Source organism: Notechis scutatus, chromosome 2 (genome assembly GCF_049901735.1).
Source record: "Notechis scutatus isolate UNSWTSFEM ecotype Mainland chromosome 2, rNotScu1.2, whole genome shotgun sequence".
Taxonomy (NCBI): Eukaryota; Metazoa; Chordata; class Lepidosauria; order Squamata; family Elapidae; genus Notechis; species Notechis scutatus.
Window position 1 is genome coordinate 105010998 of NC_142010.1, and position 16454 is coordinate 105027451.

Genomic DNA, 16454 nt, shown 5'->3' on the forward strand with positions numbered 1-16454 from the left:
TCATCAGTCTGGAACCCACATTACGTATCTGATATTAGCACAGTTGAGAAAGTCCAGAAATATTTCACAAGAAGAGTTCTCCACTTCTCTACTCGTTGTAGAATACCTTATGCCACCAGACTTGAAATTCTAGAACTAGAAAACATTGAATTACGCCATCTTCGGTCTGATCTAAGTATGGTATATAAAATCATACATTGCAATGTCCTACCTGTCAATGAATACTTCAGCTTCAACCATAACAACACAAGAGCAAACAATAGATACAAACTCAAGGTAAACCTCACCAAACTTGATTGCAGGAAATACGACTTCAGCAACAGAGTGGTCAATGTCTGGAATACTCTACCTGACTCTGTAGTTTCTTCCCCAAACCCCAAAAACTTTAACCTTAGACTGTGTACTATTGACCTCACCCCTTTCCTAAGAGGTCTGTAGGGGGCGTGCATAAGCGCATCAACGTGCCTACCGTCCCTGTCCTATTGTTTCTTTTATTTTTCTTATATGTACCCATTTCATGTATTCATAACTATGTATATACTTATACTTATTATCTTGTAAACAATTGACAAATCAAATTAATTAATTAATAAAAATATTTTTCCCCATTTTTATGCAGGGATTCACAGACCTGAGAATTATTTCAAGGGTTTCTCCAGGATAAAAAGAGGCAAAAGGGATCCTTTGGGTGTGAAAAATATATGAATGTAAAACACACTCTGTATTCATAGTGATGTATCTGGCATGTGATATAAATTTTGTTGATTAGTGATGGCATTCCTAGCAGCCATAGTCTGATTAATTTATTATTTCAAGTGAAATGGTGCTGAACTCTTGGGCCATGTAAGAGACTTCTGTTTCACTATACTACTAGATTTGAAGTGAACACACTGAATGGATACTGGGAAACCAAGCTGGAATGATGCAGACAGCTAGAAAAAAGTATAAACAAAAAGGGACAGTGCACAGTCAGCATATAACTATAACGTGTCACCCATAAAGTTTACTCAAATTCCTTCCTAACCTATAAATTTTCTGCCCCAAATCTGTACCATTTCCATGGTTTTGCTCAGTAGAATATATATAATATAAATAGGACATACTTCCAGAAGAATGTATTTATCATAGATTATACTCAATATCTCATACAAGATCAGTGAACATGGTCCAATCATGACATCTTTAAAAAGGGCTAGGTTGCTTATACTATATTTATTTTATGTAGTATGAGTCATTGTTCATCCTCCATAGAGTTCTGGAGGCTCTCAGCAGTAGTACTTAAATCTTAAAAGCTAAAAACCAAAGAGAAAGCATAAATCAACAGTTTAAAAGCACTCAAAGAGCATTTTAAGGCATTGTAAACAGCAATTGATAAAAACAGTACTGAGTATTATATTTGTTGGGTCTTCTAAAATAAGATGTTCACTGACTTCTGGAAAGTGATGATTTGGAAAAGTGGAGATGCATGATCAGAAAGTAGTTTTACTTTCTTTGAGGAAAGAAACAATTGCTACAAACCCTCCTCCTCCTCCTGCTTCTCCTTTTTTCTTCTTCTTTCTCCTCCTTCATCTTCATCTTCTCCCCCCTCCTTTCTCAGGCATGAGCAATCCAGAGAAACTATATTGACATTATATGTAACAGTGTCATCAGGCAAAGGGTGTGAATTATGCCTCATTTGTACACTGATGTAATCATAACACTTGCTCCTCCACTGGCTGTTCATGCTGCCATGCACAAATACACAGAGAGGGGTATATGCGTGAATAAGATAGGTATTGTGATTTCTGTCCTATTTATTAAAAAAAAAATGTTTATGGTACGTCTCAAATATTTTCAATTAGCTTACCATAAGATGTTAGAACTCCAATAAAACCACTATGTTTAACCAATTAGTGGAAAACATACACATTAAAATTAATCAGAGGGGAAGATTTTATGAACTGAAATGAATCCAATAAATAACCATATTTCTCATTCACATTAGGAAGACCTGGAAAAATGATGGTCTTTAGAAGATGCCTCAGCAATATAAGGGCTCCTTGAAAATCAGGGAGGAAGAGACTGTTTATTAGCTTACTAATTTGTGACATCTAGGACTTTTCCAGATAGTGTTTATTGATAAAATGTTAACTACCAGTAATTATCAGTTACTGGGTCCCAATCACATATTTCAAAATCTTAGGCTAGCTTCAGCTAAACAATTTAGCACCAATTAGAAGGGAATATTTGTAGCTCAGGGTTGAACTGTGGGATCTTTGTGCTCTCTAAGGCTTGGCTGTTTTCTTGGAGATGTTTCATTACCAAACTAAGTAACATCAGTGCTTGAAGGGAATGAGATTTGCTCTTATTTTATAAACTTCACTCCCTTCTAGCACTGATGATGTTACTTAGTGTGGTAATGAAACATCTGTAAGAAAACCCTCAAGCTCAAACAGCACCAAAGACTGAACTCAGTTCAATCCTGAGCTACAAATATTCCCTTCTAATTGGTGTCAAATTGTTTAGCTAGCCCAAGGTTTTGAAACGCATGATTGGTTTATTTTTTTTCCTAAGTCCCCAGGGCTTCCTATGATTTCTGGCCTCTGAGTACAAGGGTGTGTGTGTGGTTGTGTGTGGTATGTTCTTTTATATGCATTTATAGAATGGGATGACATCTCAAACAAACATTAAGGTGAGCCAGCATAGCATGCTTAAACTGATGTTCTTTGAAGCTGTCAGTTGTGCATTTTCAGGAAAAAGCAATTCCCTTTGGAAAGGAAATAGACTATTAATCTGTTTGTGACTTCTTCTGGACAGATATGCTTCCTTTTCTTTCAAAAATGTACAGGATTTTTAGTCTTTTAGAAATCCATACCAAAAGTACACTTTGGACAGTTCCTACAATTTTGCATTTGGCAGAAATGCTTTTTCCCTTTTCACATTTATAGATTGCTAACATCTCATAAATACAAAAAAAGAGACTGATTTTCAGAAAGCTAGATGTGCCTTTATCCAACACATCAAAACTTTTATTTACCTTCAGGCATATGTGAAAGGCTATTACCCCAAAAGTATCTGAGTACCAAGGCTGTGGAACAGCTTAATACAAATACAATGGCACTTAGGGTATATACCAGTTTACAGTGCTTTACAACAACATCTCTCTAAGAAGTTTACAGAGACAGCATACTGTCCCCAACAATCTGGGTCCTCATTTTACTGACCTCAGAAGGATGGAAGGCTGAGTCAACCTGAATCAAATGCAGATCTCATCATTCCTATTGCCTGGGGGTTGATAGTAACCCTGAGAAGGGTGAGGGAACCACACTCATAAATGAAGCTTCAACCATGCTGGGAAGGATCAGTTACAGTTACAGGAGTGTCAAACTAGCATCGTCACGGTTGCATCACATGATATATTGCAACTTTTTGCTAAACCGAGCATGAGCATGACCAGTGTGTGATGTATCCAGCCTGCGGGGCAAAAGTTTGACAGCTCTGAGTTACAGGAACCTCAATTTTCACTGAATAATATGAAACAGTTTTGATGGAAAGAATGAGGTCTTGTCAGCACAACATGGAGGACAAGTGAGAAAATAGCCACATAAGAAATACTAGTGTTATTATACAGGATAATTTTAAAAAAAATCTTGAAAGTCTGACCATGTTTCCTTTTCCCTTCCTCTTATACCAAAGGTGGGCAATCATGTGACCATAACTTTCCATTTTACTGTGTTTGTTGGAAGCCAGTTGTGATACACAAATGGTGATCACAGGACCATAGGATGCTGCAAAGGTTGTAAATGCAAGGATTGGTGTCAGAGGTAGTTGTTTTACATCAGCGTAAATCTGAAGTCATTAAATGAGGCAGTCAGTGAGGCACATTATTTTATTAAGGGTTATATTACTTTGTCTTGCCCAAGTCTACAGACGACACTTAGAATTTCAATTGAGTCCAATCCTTTATTTTGTTTGCACCTAATTGACAGAATCTTGCCAAACTAAATCTATAACCTTCTAAGCTACTAGATACGTTCTGAGAAATTCTAGAGAAATTCTGATCTTTTCCCCCTTTTCTTCCCTCCAGTTCAGGACTATGTGGTTTCTTAATGTGGGACTCTCTCTTGGAAAGCTCTAGGTTGCCAAAATTATTTCCTACTGCTCCTGCAGGTGCACAAAAATACATTGAAAAAAGAAAATGATAGCCTTATTAATCAGCAAAGATCCAATAAAACTGAATAAACATACTAAATAACATGAGTATATAAGCCCTTTCCATTTAGTCTAAGTTCCCTCATCCCTCTCTTAACAATTAAACATTTAAAAAGAATTTAAACAATTAAATATTACCAGAAGTAACCCCTTATTCAGATATCAAAAATAATAACATAAATATTACAAATAAGCCATTACACCTTTTGCACATCCAAAAGGAAAACTATCCAACCCAGATAATAAGTAGCTCAGAGCACGATGGAAACTGGGATTCCCAACTGATTGCAGGTGCGTTGCAAAAATATCTGCTACCTGCTCACAAAAATCAGATGTTCAGAGTACATATGGGCAATCTCCAGATCTTTTTTCCAGAGAAAATTTCAACATTCCAGATCTCATGTCTTTTTAGCCATAATGCACCCATGAAAAATGTTGATGTTGGTCTTTTTCACTTCACCGGAAGTCATCACACACCAGTCAATAAGTCCTCATGGATCAGGAAATCTAGTAAGAGTGGATTCAGGTATTCTCTGAAAACCTCCCCTTCTATGGAATAGCTTATTCCTGGAAGGGAAAATAGCCCCTTCCTTCTTTTGAAAACTTATAGTTTTAGACTATAGGTTGGGAGCAGTGCTGCCCAAATCTTGGGGAACTGCAGAGTTTATCATTGACCATTTGCTGGAAGATCAATTCAATAAAAAACTGGGAAGACCAGAGTTCTTCCACACATCTCTAGACCACAACAGATTGGAAACCAAAGGTGCCATTGGTGTTCTTAGAAAAGGCAGAAGTATCTCTACCTCAGCCAAGGTTTTTAAAACTTTCATCTGGTTTCTCAAATTTGTATCATGTATCTTGCTAGGAAAAGTTGATGTCTAGAACAATTCATCTTGGCATATGAAAAGAAAAGCCGTGATAGACAAAACATTAATTTCCCAATGTTGGGGACAGTAGCATTTGTGAGGTGGGATGGGAATGGGGGTTGCAGCAATATATGTGTGGTTTTATTTTTATTTTTTCTTTGTTTTTAATTTAACTGCCTTTCAATTCTTCCAATAGGTGGGAAATAAATGATGCCACTACTAAAACAGGCTTTGCATTTTGTGCATCTATCCACATTCATGTACCTGTGTGCATGTCAGATAAACAGAGGATTTTATTTGTTCTGGCCTCTTTCTTGTCCTCTTCACAATGGCAGGACAACTCCATTCTTCTGCAGAAGAACTGCAAAATCTTTTGGATCCTAGCTACCCTGGCCAAGGCCATGAAAGCACACTTTTGTTACAAAAGTAACAAAGAAGATTTGTGGCTTGCTTGCTCTGTGATGCCCTTCCATCTGGTATTCCAGACCAGAATATTCCCTTCTATATTAGATAGTCTTCCAAAGTTTTCCAAACAAAGATAGCTGCAGCTTTGATTTGTCAATGAAAAAAAATGAAATAGTCTTTATGATTTGGTAAAATATATTTTATTTCTTCAAATAGTATGAATCAGAATTCCATTTTCCTAGAAACCTCTGTGTAAAATTAATTTGTGTTGTACATACCACAAAATATTCAATTTACAGTTTTTGCTTGTCATTTGTTTCCTTTTACAAGTGTACCATTCTAAGCCATAACATGTTATAGCAAACTCAAAAATATTGCTAATATCAGGACAATGAAGTGCTGAATGGAACTCAGCCATAAATTAATGTTATAGGGTGAAAAGATGTATAACCAGACCTCCAAATCTTGCAAATGGAACAAAAATTGGCAATATTTATGAAGGCTACCATCTATGCAGTTCAAATATCGTATATGATATATGCCTCTCGTGGCTACTTTATTTAATATTTAGGTAAGGCCTCTTCAATAAATTGGCTTCAGAAGGTTTCCATTGAGTGGGCTGCTCAGCCATAAGTAGCAGTTCAATGTTATAACAGTGAATTGATGGCAATGTCATCACTCAAAAAACACGCACACACAGAAAACAAGATATATGGATACCATACCTATCATGCTTTATGCAACTAGGAAAGTATCCTTCACCCATTCCAAAAAAAGAGATCAGAAAGTCCAAGCATACGCTCAGCAGTTCCATCCCCCCCAAAAAATCAAAAAGTTTTGAAAAAGAAAACATAAGGCCTAGAAATAAAATTCACTCCAATGTTCCAGAACAAAGGATGTTCATTGGATTGACCATATGAAAAAATAATCTGTTTATCAAATACATATCAGAGTTAAACGGAAGTATATATGGGTGATCACATATGCTGCTTCTTCTAATGAGAAGATGACCCAAATGTCTTTCTTCTTATAGCCTGTATTCTGTCAGAAGATATAGTAAATTCCTCAAGACCAAGAAGCCCAATGTAAAGGTCAAATATTTACAAAAAATATCTATGCCTTTAGCCAGTGTGTATAAGTGTGTTTGCATATGTATTGGTATGGGTATCCATGCATCCCTCTGAGGAATCTGCCAGACTAATTTTCTCATTGATTCATTACTAAATCCAGTTATCTCTGAAGACAGAAATACAAGTGATAATCCCACTCAATCTGATTCACATTTGTTTTGGGGACCTTAAGAAGTTATTTTGACTCTACTACAGGGATGTCAAACTCAAGGGCCACATCACGTTTCTGCTTGACCTTGAGGGGCCAGATTGAGTGTGGCCTGGTTGGGCATGGCCAGCTCGATGTCACTCATGTTGGGGGCGCTGAGCACTCTGACAACCTGAGCACTCTGCCAGCAAAAACGGGCCCCCGAGCTCCATTTCTGGCTGTGATGGCCTCCTGCAATCTCTGCCAGCAAAAATGGAGCTTCCAAGGGGTGCACACGGCCCTCTCAAGTTCCATTTTCAGCTGCAATGGCCTCCTGCAACCCTCTGCCAGCAAAAACAGATAATGTACTGCTCTACTATAATGCACTCAGGCTAACACCTATGGAGAACAAAACTTCTGATAGAGCAAAGAGTAACAAATTCTCTCAATATGCAATGGATTTTGTCTCAAAGATGGGGCCACTCTGAAAAACTCACTCTTGACACTCATCGTAGAACAGTGCTGTTGGGCATATACACAAAAGGTAGCTTAAAGGTTTGTAGAATTATTTGATGAAGTTTGGATAAACTACGTTTCCTGAATATCCATCCCTAGTACTTCTTTCAGCAAGCTTATAAAATGTTCACTCACCTCTGATCTATAACATTTATAAATCAAAATAATTTCAAATGTTATTGTGTTTTTGTGCTTATATTTAAACTATTTTGGGGAGGAAAGAAAGCCCCATAAAAACAAACCAAGGCCTTTAGTTCATTGCCACATTCAACATATAAGGTTGAATGTAGCAATGAGCTAATGGTATTAGCTTGTTTCATGGGATAGGATGTCACTTGCAGGATGATCAGTCGTAAGAAATCAAAGTGGGATTCAGAAAACAAACAGAGGCTTCACACTCTTCTTCTGTTAACAGCAGCTTGAAAACTAAGCTTGAAAGAATTAAATACTGTGTCATGTCTCCCAAGTAAGCACTTCACATTTCTTCAACAGGAAGAAGTTAAAACAGCAAAACCTGCATTGTTCCTCATCCCAAACATGAAGGATCAGATAAGCTGTACCTAATCTCACAGAAAGTCTACTGTGTCACAAAACCTCTGTGGAAAGGGAAATTGCTAAGATCTGATCAATAAAAATGGGGAACAAGAGACAGCAAGAACTCCATAGCTGGAGAGTTATTTCCTTCTGTGCATACAACCAGGCCCAACCATGAAAGAAACTGCCTGAGGTTTGTTTGTTTGTTTGTTTTTACTTCTGAGCTATTTCCAAGCTAACAAAAATACAAATGTCTGTGGATTGACCTAGGAAGGAAAAAAAAAGTCCGGAGATGCAATATGAAAGGCCTTGTACAAAATTGTTTTTGACATGCCTAGTACCCGTATCGGAAAAAAAAAGAATAATAATTATAATAATAAAGATTGTGCTTTTCTCATTGTCTCTTAACCATTATTCACCATTCCCCCCCTATTTTTTATTTTTAATATTAAAAGTTCTCCTGGGAAAATACCTGGAAGCACTTTCCAGCATACGCTGAAGCCAGGCAATGATGAACCTGGTAGGACTCAGCCCAGTGGAATGTTCAAAATAAACAACACAGCTATAAGCTACAGTGGGGTTAGGCAGCTTAGTGAATTAATTGCTTAAGAATTAAAAAATAAATTATTATAAAATAGATTTCTGTACATTTTACATATAGACCTATCTACATGTATGGGAGGAAAGGAAGCTGAAAGATGGGATCGACTCTGGGAAGTGCCATCAATCCCAGCCAAAGTCATGGCCAGTCATCTGGTAGAACTTCATGTTGAATGGCCGATAGAATTCTCGCAGCCTTTGTATTACTTTCTGGTCAATGTCGGGGTGGGTCCGTCCTTTCGTCTTGCCCAGGCAGTGGGGTTTGCTGCTGCCTTCAGCCTTTTTCAGGCATGGGAACCCCTTGGTTTTGTTGAAGTAGAAATGTTTATCTGTGATGATCCTCTTGAGGCCCAGAAAGTCCTGGACGCGGCCCAACTCGCCTGCTGGATCACTGATCAGTCTCTCCCCACTGACAAAAAGGATTTGCCCAAGCGGGAAGTACAGGAGCCAATTCTCTAGATGCTTGGCATAAATGCCAATCTGGATGGCACTCCAGGAGGTATCAATCAGGCCCGTAGTCCTGTTTTTGAAGGTCAGGCTCTCAAAGGACGGGATGTCTGGCTTCTTGGAAAGGGTTTGTGTGTAGTCAGAAATGGCTCGGGTGACCGGGTCTCTCACCACCACAATGAGCTTGGTGTCCTTCGACATAGAGGAGATGCGAGCTGGTGCTTCCTTAGTGACAAAGTAGCTGGGCGTCTTCTCCATGGTGATCTGGCCATCAAGCGTCCTTGGCATCAGTTCCCTGCAAAGAAAGAAAGAAATTAGCAGACTGATGAGAAAATAAGGACATTGCTTCAAAAATTTGTTTGTTTGTTCTTAACTATTCCTGTCACTGGCAGTTTAGCCAATTATTGCTACTGACCATTTGGCAAATTCACAAAGAGTCCCAAAGACAAAATATATCCAAACATACCTGAAAGAGTCAAACTGATGAAAATATTTGATTAATTTGAAATATACCAGTAAGGTGGGAAGGGAAATGTATATATGCCAAACATGCTCAAAGTGAACAATTTAAGAATTACATTGGCAAATGGGATATTACATCTCACAGTGCTAATAAATGCAACATCTGACAGAAAGTTCTTAGAAAGAAACTTAGGAAGAGTGGGATATGGATGGGTCTTGCTCTTTCTGTCCTAGTTTTTTTTTTTTTTGCCTTACATCTGCCACATTATTACTTTAGCCAGTCAGTTCTTGTCCTCTATATCAAGAAACTACAAGCTAGTGAAACATTGTATGGATTAAACATTGTTCACCAGAGAAACACAAATGCATATACATACATTCATTTGACTATGCTATTATTAAAGGTTACACTTTTATTATTTTACTGAATTTTATTAAATATTGTCTTGTATTTCATGTAGAAAATTGAAGATTCACGAGCAGATTAGAAATACAATAAGTTTTCAATATTGTTGACCACTAATGAAATACCTTGTTCCAAATAGAAAAGATGAAATGGGCCAAATGATAATCCCTAACTGTAGGATGAAATTTCCCACTGGCATTCCAAATTTCTTACACACCAGAAAGAATAACATGGAGTCACCAAACAGCTGATTTATCACATCTAGAAATTTACAGCCATTGCTATGGTTCTAATCAGTCTTTCCAACCATGTTGCTATCCAGAAGTCTAAGTTGCAACATTCATAAACCTGAATTCCTATCAAGTTAGGAAGCTTGCAGTACCGGTACCAATTTACTGAGTTGCTTTCTATATTACTTTGTATAGAGGTAGAGGCTTCTACATATATTCTTAAAATGTGAAGAGGAGTTGTCTCTCTCAACAACCAAGACACAAGCTGCTGAACTAAACAACAATACTGCTGACATTTCTGCAATTTGTGCTAGAAGGAATGAGATACATGTGTCTGCATTAATGTGTTTCTCTATGTATATGAATAGAGAATGGCTGGTATGTGCTTTGTTTTTGTTCTTGTGTGCCTTTGCATCAGTGCTGACTCCTAGTGACTGCCTGGACAAGTCCCTGCAGTGTTCCTGGCAAGGTTTCAGAAGTGGTCTGCCTTTGCTTTCTTTTTAGGGACCAGAAAAGGGAAATAAATGGCCAGAGGTCTCCCAGCTGGCTTTGTGCCTAAGGCAGGACTAGAACTCCTGGTCTCCTTATTTCTAGCCTTTCTGCCTTAATAACCACTACACAAAAAAGGCTTTCAATTAGCCACCAGAACAGTGGTGGGATTCAAATATTTTTACCACCGGTTGGGTGGCCATGGCTTGGTGGGCGCGCTTTGTGTGTGCACATGTGCCAAACGTGCATTTTGCACAGGTGCAGAGGCGTTCTAACTCACCTCCTGCATGCCTGCACTCTCCCGGTCACTTCAGCAGCTCCCGCGCGGCACTCTGCTGTGCTGCACAAAGCAGCTGCACTTCAAATTCAGACGATAAAGGTGAGCCTGGGAGTCCAGACAGGTGGGTGGGCCCAACAGCAGAGTGGCGGAGAAAACCGGTTCAGTGTCCGCTGCTCATCGCCGCTACCAGCTCGGCAGAATCAGGCCAAACAGGTAGAATACCACCACTGTACCATAATGGATCAAAATTCTCAATGTTGTAGCAAGTGCACTACGGCACAGATATTGTGTGTGCCTAGAACATGCTCACAAAAGAAAGAGTACCTACATACAATAGCCAGATAGTAATAGCAACAGGATCTGATTCACCCTGGCTAATTTCAGAAGCTGAGCAGGACTGAGCTGGTTAGGATTTGGATAAATGACCAGGAAATTTCAGGGTTCTAAACTAGATTGAGATATTGAGATGTTTTAATATTATGCATTATTTTTACAGGGAATTAATCATAATTGAAAAAGGATTATTGTTATTGCTGTTGTGATTCTACTTTATTTGAAGTGTGGCTTCAGGGATGGATGGGTAAATAGACCGGAAACCACAGACACAAATATATTGTGTGTGTGTGTGTGTGTGTGGTGTGTGCCTGTCTCTTGTGTGCGTGCATGGATATATACACAGATGTTTTATTAGGGAAAGATAAATGTTCAGAATTAGTTTTAGCTGAGTTGCCTTTTGGGGAGTAACACAGTGTAGCAGTAAGACAATGCAAAATATTTTTTTCTACATGTATATATACACAAATGCTATGTATTTTTTCTTTGGGGGATTTTGATCAGATCTTCCCTAAATTGGGGCCATCCAAATGTCAATGGCTGACAGGCATTTTATTTTAGGTCTGAGATAAGTAATCTGCAAGCTTAGGCCCACAAGCAGCTCTCAGACTCATTGAATGTACCTTCAGAATCCCAAACTCTATGCCATTTAGTAGCAGGATACGACTAAGTTAGTTTACGTATAAGGAGGACAATACAGGGAGGGAGGGAGGGAGGGAGGGAGGGAGGGAGGGAGGAAGGAAGGAAGGAAGGAAGGAAGGAAGGAAGGAAGGAAGGAAGGAAGGAAGGAAGGAAGGAAGGAAGGAAGGAAGGAAGGAAGGAAAAAGTATCAAAATGAGGCAGAATAGTGAGCCTCACCCAACTTGGCTCTGGTTTCTGATACTTAATGCAATTCTGCTTATGTCGTTGGCATGCATCAATCCTCCAATATATTGCCATCTCTAGTTTTGCTAGGTGATCAACTGGACCAGACACTCTTCAAATGGTTAAAAAGGTGTAAAAGTGTGACCATGAAACAGAAGCAACAAAGATGGTCTAAGGCTAACGAGGCTATGTTTGGCAGGAAAAACTGGACTAATGGAACCACCTCAGACAGTAACAGGCTATGTGGTTTAAGGTTTCCTCCACAAGAGGCTGGCATAGGTGCAGCAATGTACTTAGCCTGCCAAGGAATGGATCTGCTTTGCCCATTAGCTACTTACTCTTCCTAACTTTAGTATTCTACTCAGACTGTTCTAATCTCCAAAGTTCTTTAGTCGAAATACACAGAAATCTTGACAGGAAGAAACAAGTTCCTCAAGAACACCTTGGTCTGATCATCACACCTTGGTCTGATGTGAAGGAGAGTTCAGAGACTGATAGGGCACCAAGGCAGATGACAGGTGGCCATGTGGTAATCCAATCACAGAAAGTCTACCGCCTTTTGTGATAGCATTTGTCTGCCCAGAGGGATTCTCCTCTAATCTGTTGACATTCCTCAATCAAGAAGATTGAGTGGGAAGGACTTTGCTAAGAAGGAGGGCACTAGATGAGGAGAAGTGCTCTACATGTTGTGACTATGTCAGGCTTAAAACAATAAGATGGCACATATTGACAGCTACACTCATGATCTTCTACTCTAGCACTTAAAACTGTGGCAAATGGTATGCAGAGACAATCCAAGTTAATTTCCTTCATATTTTCTTACAGAAAATCCAAGATAGATTGAAGCACATTCAACTCAACAGCAAATTAAGAACAGGATAAAAGAGAGGATCTGATACAAAGGCATGAGACTGTTTTCTGTTTTCCATTTTTTAAGGAAATGGCTACCAGAAGATATGGCCACTTGTTTGTCTGAGAAATCCACAAATCTACCCATCTTATTTTCCTTCCGAGGTTTCTCAAATAGTATTAGTCATCCATTGGGTAATCCACTGTTGCCTTGTCCTGAGCCTCAAGGCTGTTCCTTCTCCACCAAGGAATAAAATGAGGAATAAGATGCAAGGCTTACAGCTGTGAAAATGGCAAAAATTTCATCACTGACTCCCAAGTTAGAGGAGGGCAAACATATTTTGAAACTGACATGTTCTAACCTTAAGAGGTTGTCCAACCTGTTCCAAGCTCAACCCCATTTCCAGAACATGCAGAATGTTTTGTTCCTTTGCTTGTCTTTGAAAAGTCTTGCACATTTATTCCCAGCAGTGGTGACTTAAAAATTGCCCTCAGTTGCTTCTTAGATATAATTATTTGAAAAATACAAGAAGCATATTGAAGTGGGGTCAGAAAACTATCCAAAAATAATCTAAGCAGCAGTCTTGAAAATCAATTGACACAGTAGTCATAAAAAAATTATCAAAAGAAAGCTGGCAGTCCATGTTGATAAAATCACAAATGACAGAGGGCAGAATGAACAGCCTTGAGGGACAGGAGGAAATGTGCCTTCCAAAACAAAGGTCACATGGGTCTGGGGCAGGAATGTGTCTTGAGTAAACATCTCAACAAAACTTTCCCTAGTTCACTTGAAAGATAAAGGTAAGGAGAGGAGAAGTACATTCAGACTTGCAAGATTCTATTACTATAGCTTTACAATAAAAGTAGTGCTGACTGATATAACATTGGATTCCTAGTCTGATCTACCTTGAAGGGCTATCCAGTCTTACTGATTCACTGTGTTAGATACGTTTGTTTTGTCCTCCCAACTTTTCTGGCATCAGGACTCTCCTAATTAAATATCAAGGAACGAGGGGGCCCTGAACCCTGAAAAACCAAGGCTGTTCATGATAAGGTACTCCAGAGGTAATATGCAGCAGGTTCTGACCAGTTGTGGAGAACCGATAGCGGAAATTTTGAGTAGTTTGGAGAACCAGCAAATACTGTCTCTGACTGGCCCCGCCTCCATCTATTCTCTGCCTCCTGAGTCCCAGCTGATTGGCTGGGTCTTCTTTTGTTGCCCTGCACAGGAGAATGGAGCTGGAAAGCAGGTTAGTGGGGTGGGGACAGAATGGGGATTTTGCAGTAACCTTCCCCTGCACACCCACCAAGCCACACCCACTAAGGCAAGCCATGCCCACCAAGCCAAGCCATGCCCACCAAGCCACGCCCACAGAACAAGTAGTAAAAAAAAATGAATCCCACCACTAAGGTACTCCATTTTGCCCAACTGGATGTCGACATTTGCTTTTAACTCCAGGCAGCTTTTGACCAGCTATATTTCCTTTTTGCTTTTTACATAACTGTATCAAAGATACATTGATATGAAGCAAATCCCACAGCGGCAGCAACATTCATTCAATCAGAGAATAATAGATGTCTGGTACTAACCAAAACCACAATTTAAAAGTCATCAACTTCATTATCATAAAACAAATAATAATTGTTTACATGTAAGAGCCATGGTAGCAGAGTGTTTAGAATAGCAATAGCACTTAGACTTATATACCACTTTACAGTGCCTTACAGGCCTCTATAAGCAGCATACGGAATCATACAGAATCAGCACATTGCCCCCAACAATCTGGCTCCTCATTTTACTGACCTTGGAAGGCTGAGTCAACCTTGAGCCTGGTGAGATTTGAACTGCCAAATTGCAGGCAGCCAACAGTCAGCAGAAGTAGCCTGCAATACTGCATTCTAAGCACTGTGCCACTCTAGCTTATATGTAGTATGAGCCACGGTGCAGTATTGCAGGCTAACTGCCCACAGACAGGAGTTTGATTCTGACCGGCTCAAGGTTGACTCAGTCTTCCATCCTTCCAAGCTCAGTAAAATGAGGAGCCAGATTGTTGGGGGCAATATGCTGACATTTGTAAACTGCTCAGAGAGTTCTGTAAAGCACTGTGAAGCAGTATATAAGTCTAAGTGCTATTGCTATCACTAAATCAGCTAAACCCTTTATTCATTTTCAAGTAATTCACCTTCATTTTATTTCTGGTTATTATGCAACAATGTAACTGAGATTAAATTCTCTGTCCATTGGTTCCCATGGACAAATTGATGGGTTGTTTTGTTTCTGAAAGATGGAAGGAAAGTCTGAGTAACATAATTATAGACCTCTCCACTTCATAGCCAAGCATTTGTACTATATAAATTATTTTGCATTTTTAAAATTTTTAATCACTGCATGGGAACAGAGATTGTGCAAACTCTCTCTCACACACACACACACACTGGAATTACAGGGTGGATGCCAGATAAGGTGACCCCATAATATAGGTGGTAGAACAGGAACTGCCAACTGCTGTGTGTATATGTGAGTTTATTACTAACAAAATGGATAGCATATAAATTTAATGAATGTGGGTTTGTATGTGTGTATGCAAAAAAAATTGAAGGAATCACCAGAACTATTAAAAATAATTAGCACTGAACAGATTTCCCATGTTCTAACCCATTGCATCAGCTAACTCTATACTGGGTTCATTCTGCCTTTTGAGAATTTGAGCTGATGATGTAAAGCTACTCAACACCACAGACAATACTGCTACCCTTCAAAAAGATCTTGACTATGTATCAGAATGGTCAAACAAATGGCAACTTCAAATCTCAACAAATAAATGCTCTGTCCTACATATTGGCAAAAAGAAATCAGAAAACAAAATACAGGCTGAATAGTCAAGACCTTGTTGATGATCCAAACTCTGTCAAGGATCTTGGAGTACTCATCTCAAATGACCTAAGTGCTAGAGAGTCCACTGTAACTACATAGCCAAAAAGGCGTTAAGAGTTGTTAACCTAATCTTACATAGCTTTTTCTCTGGTAATATTACACTACTAAACTAGAGCATACAAAACATTTGCTAGACCAATACTCGAATATAGCTCATCAGTCTGGAACCCACATTACGTATCTGATATTAACACAGTTGAGAAAGTCCAGAAATATTTCACAAGAGTTTTCTACTTCTCTACTCGTTGCAGAATACCTTATGCCACCAGACTCGAAATCTAGACCTAGAAAACCTAGAACTACGCCGCCTTCGGTCCAATCTAAGTATAGTATATAAAATCATACATTGCAATGTCCTACCTGTCAATGAATACTTCAGCTTCAACCATAACAACACTAGAGCAAACAATAGATACAAACTCAAGGTTAACCGCACCAAACTTGATTGCAGGAAATACAACTTCAGCAACAGAGTGGTCAATGTTTGGAATACTCTATCTGACTCTGTGGTTTTTTCCCCAAACCCGAAATACTTTGACCTTAGACTGTCTACTATTGACCTCACCCCTTTCCTAAGAGGTCTGTAGGGGACGTGCATAAGCACACCAATGCCTACTGTCCCTGTCCTATTGTTTCTTTTATATATTTTTTTATTTTTCTTATATGTATCCATATATTCATAACTATGTTTTTATTTATACCTATTATCTTGTAAGCAATTGACAAATAAAAATAAATAAAATAAATAAATAGAATCCTGACCTGACTGCAATTATGTCAATCTTACTGG

At 38.9% G+C, this 16454-nt stretch overlaps 1 protein-coding gene across 1 annotated transcript in view; it reads right to left on the reverse strand.

Moving 5' to 3' along the window:
• Window positions 1–5646: 5646 nt before the first annotated feature.
• LOC113412154 (heparan sulfate glucosamine 3-O-sulfotransferase 3B1-like) overlaps window positions 5647–16454 on the reverse strand; it is a 42472-nt gene continuing 31664 nt past the window's right edge. Inside the window, exon 2 of the mRNA XM_026667617.2 lies at window positions 5647–9111. Within this exon, the coding sequence (XP_026523402.2) occupies window positions 8493–9111 (619 nt within the window). The 3' untranslated portion in view covers window positions 5647–8492. The remainder of the gene's footprint in view (window positions 9112–16454) is intronic.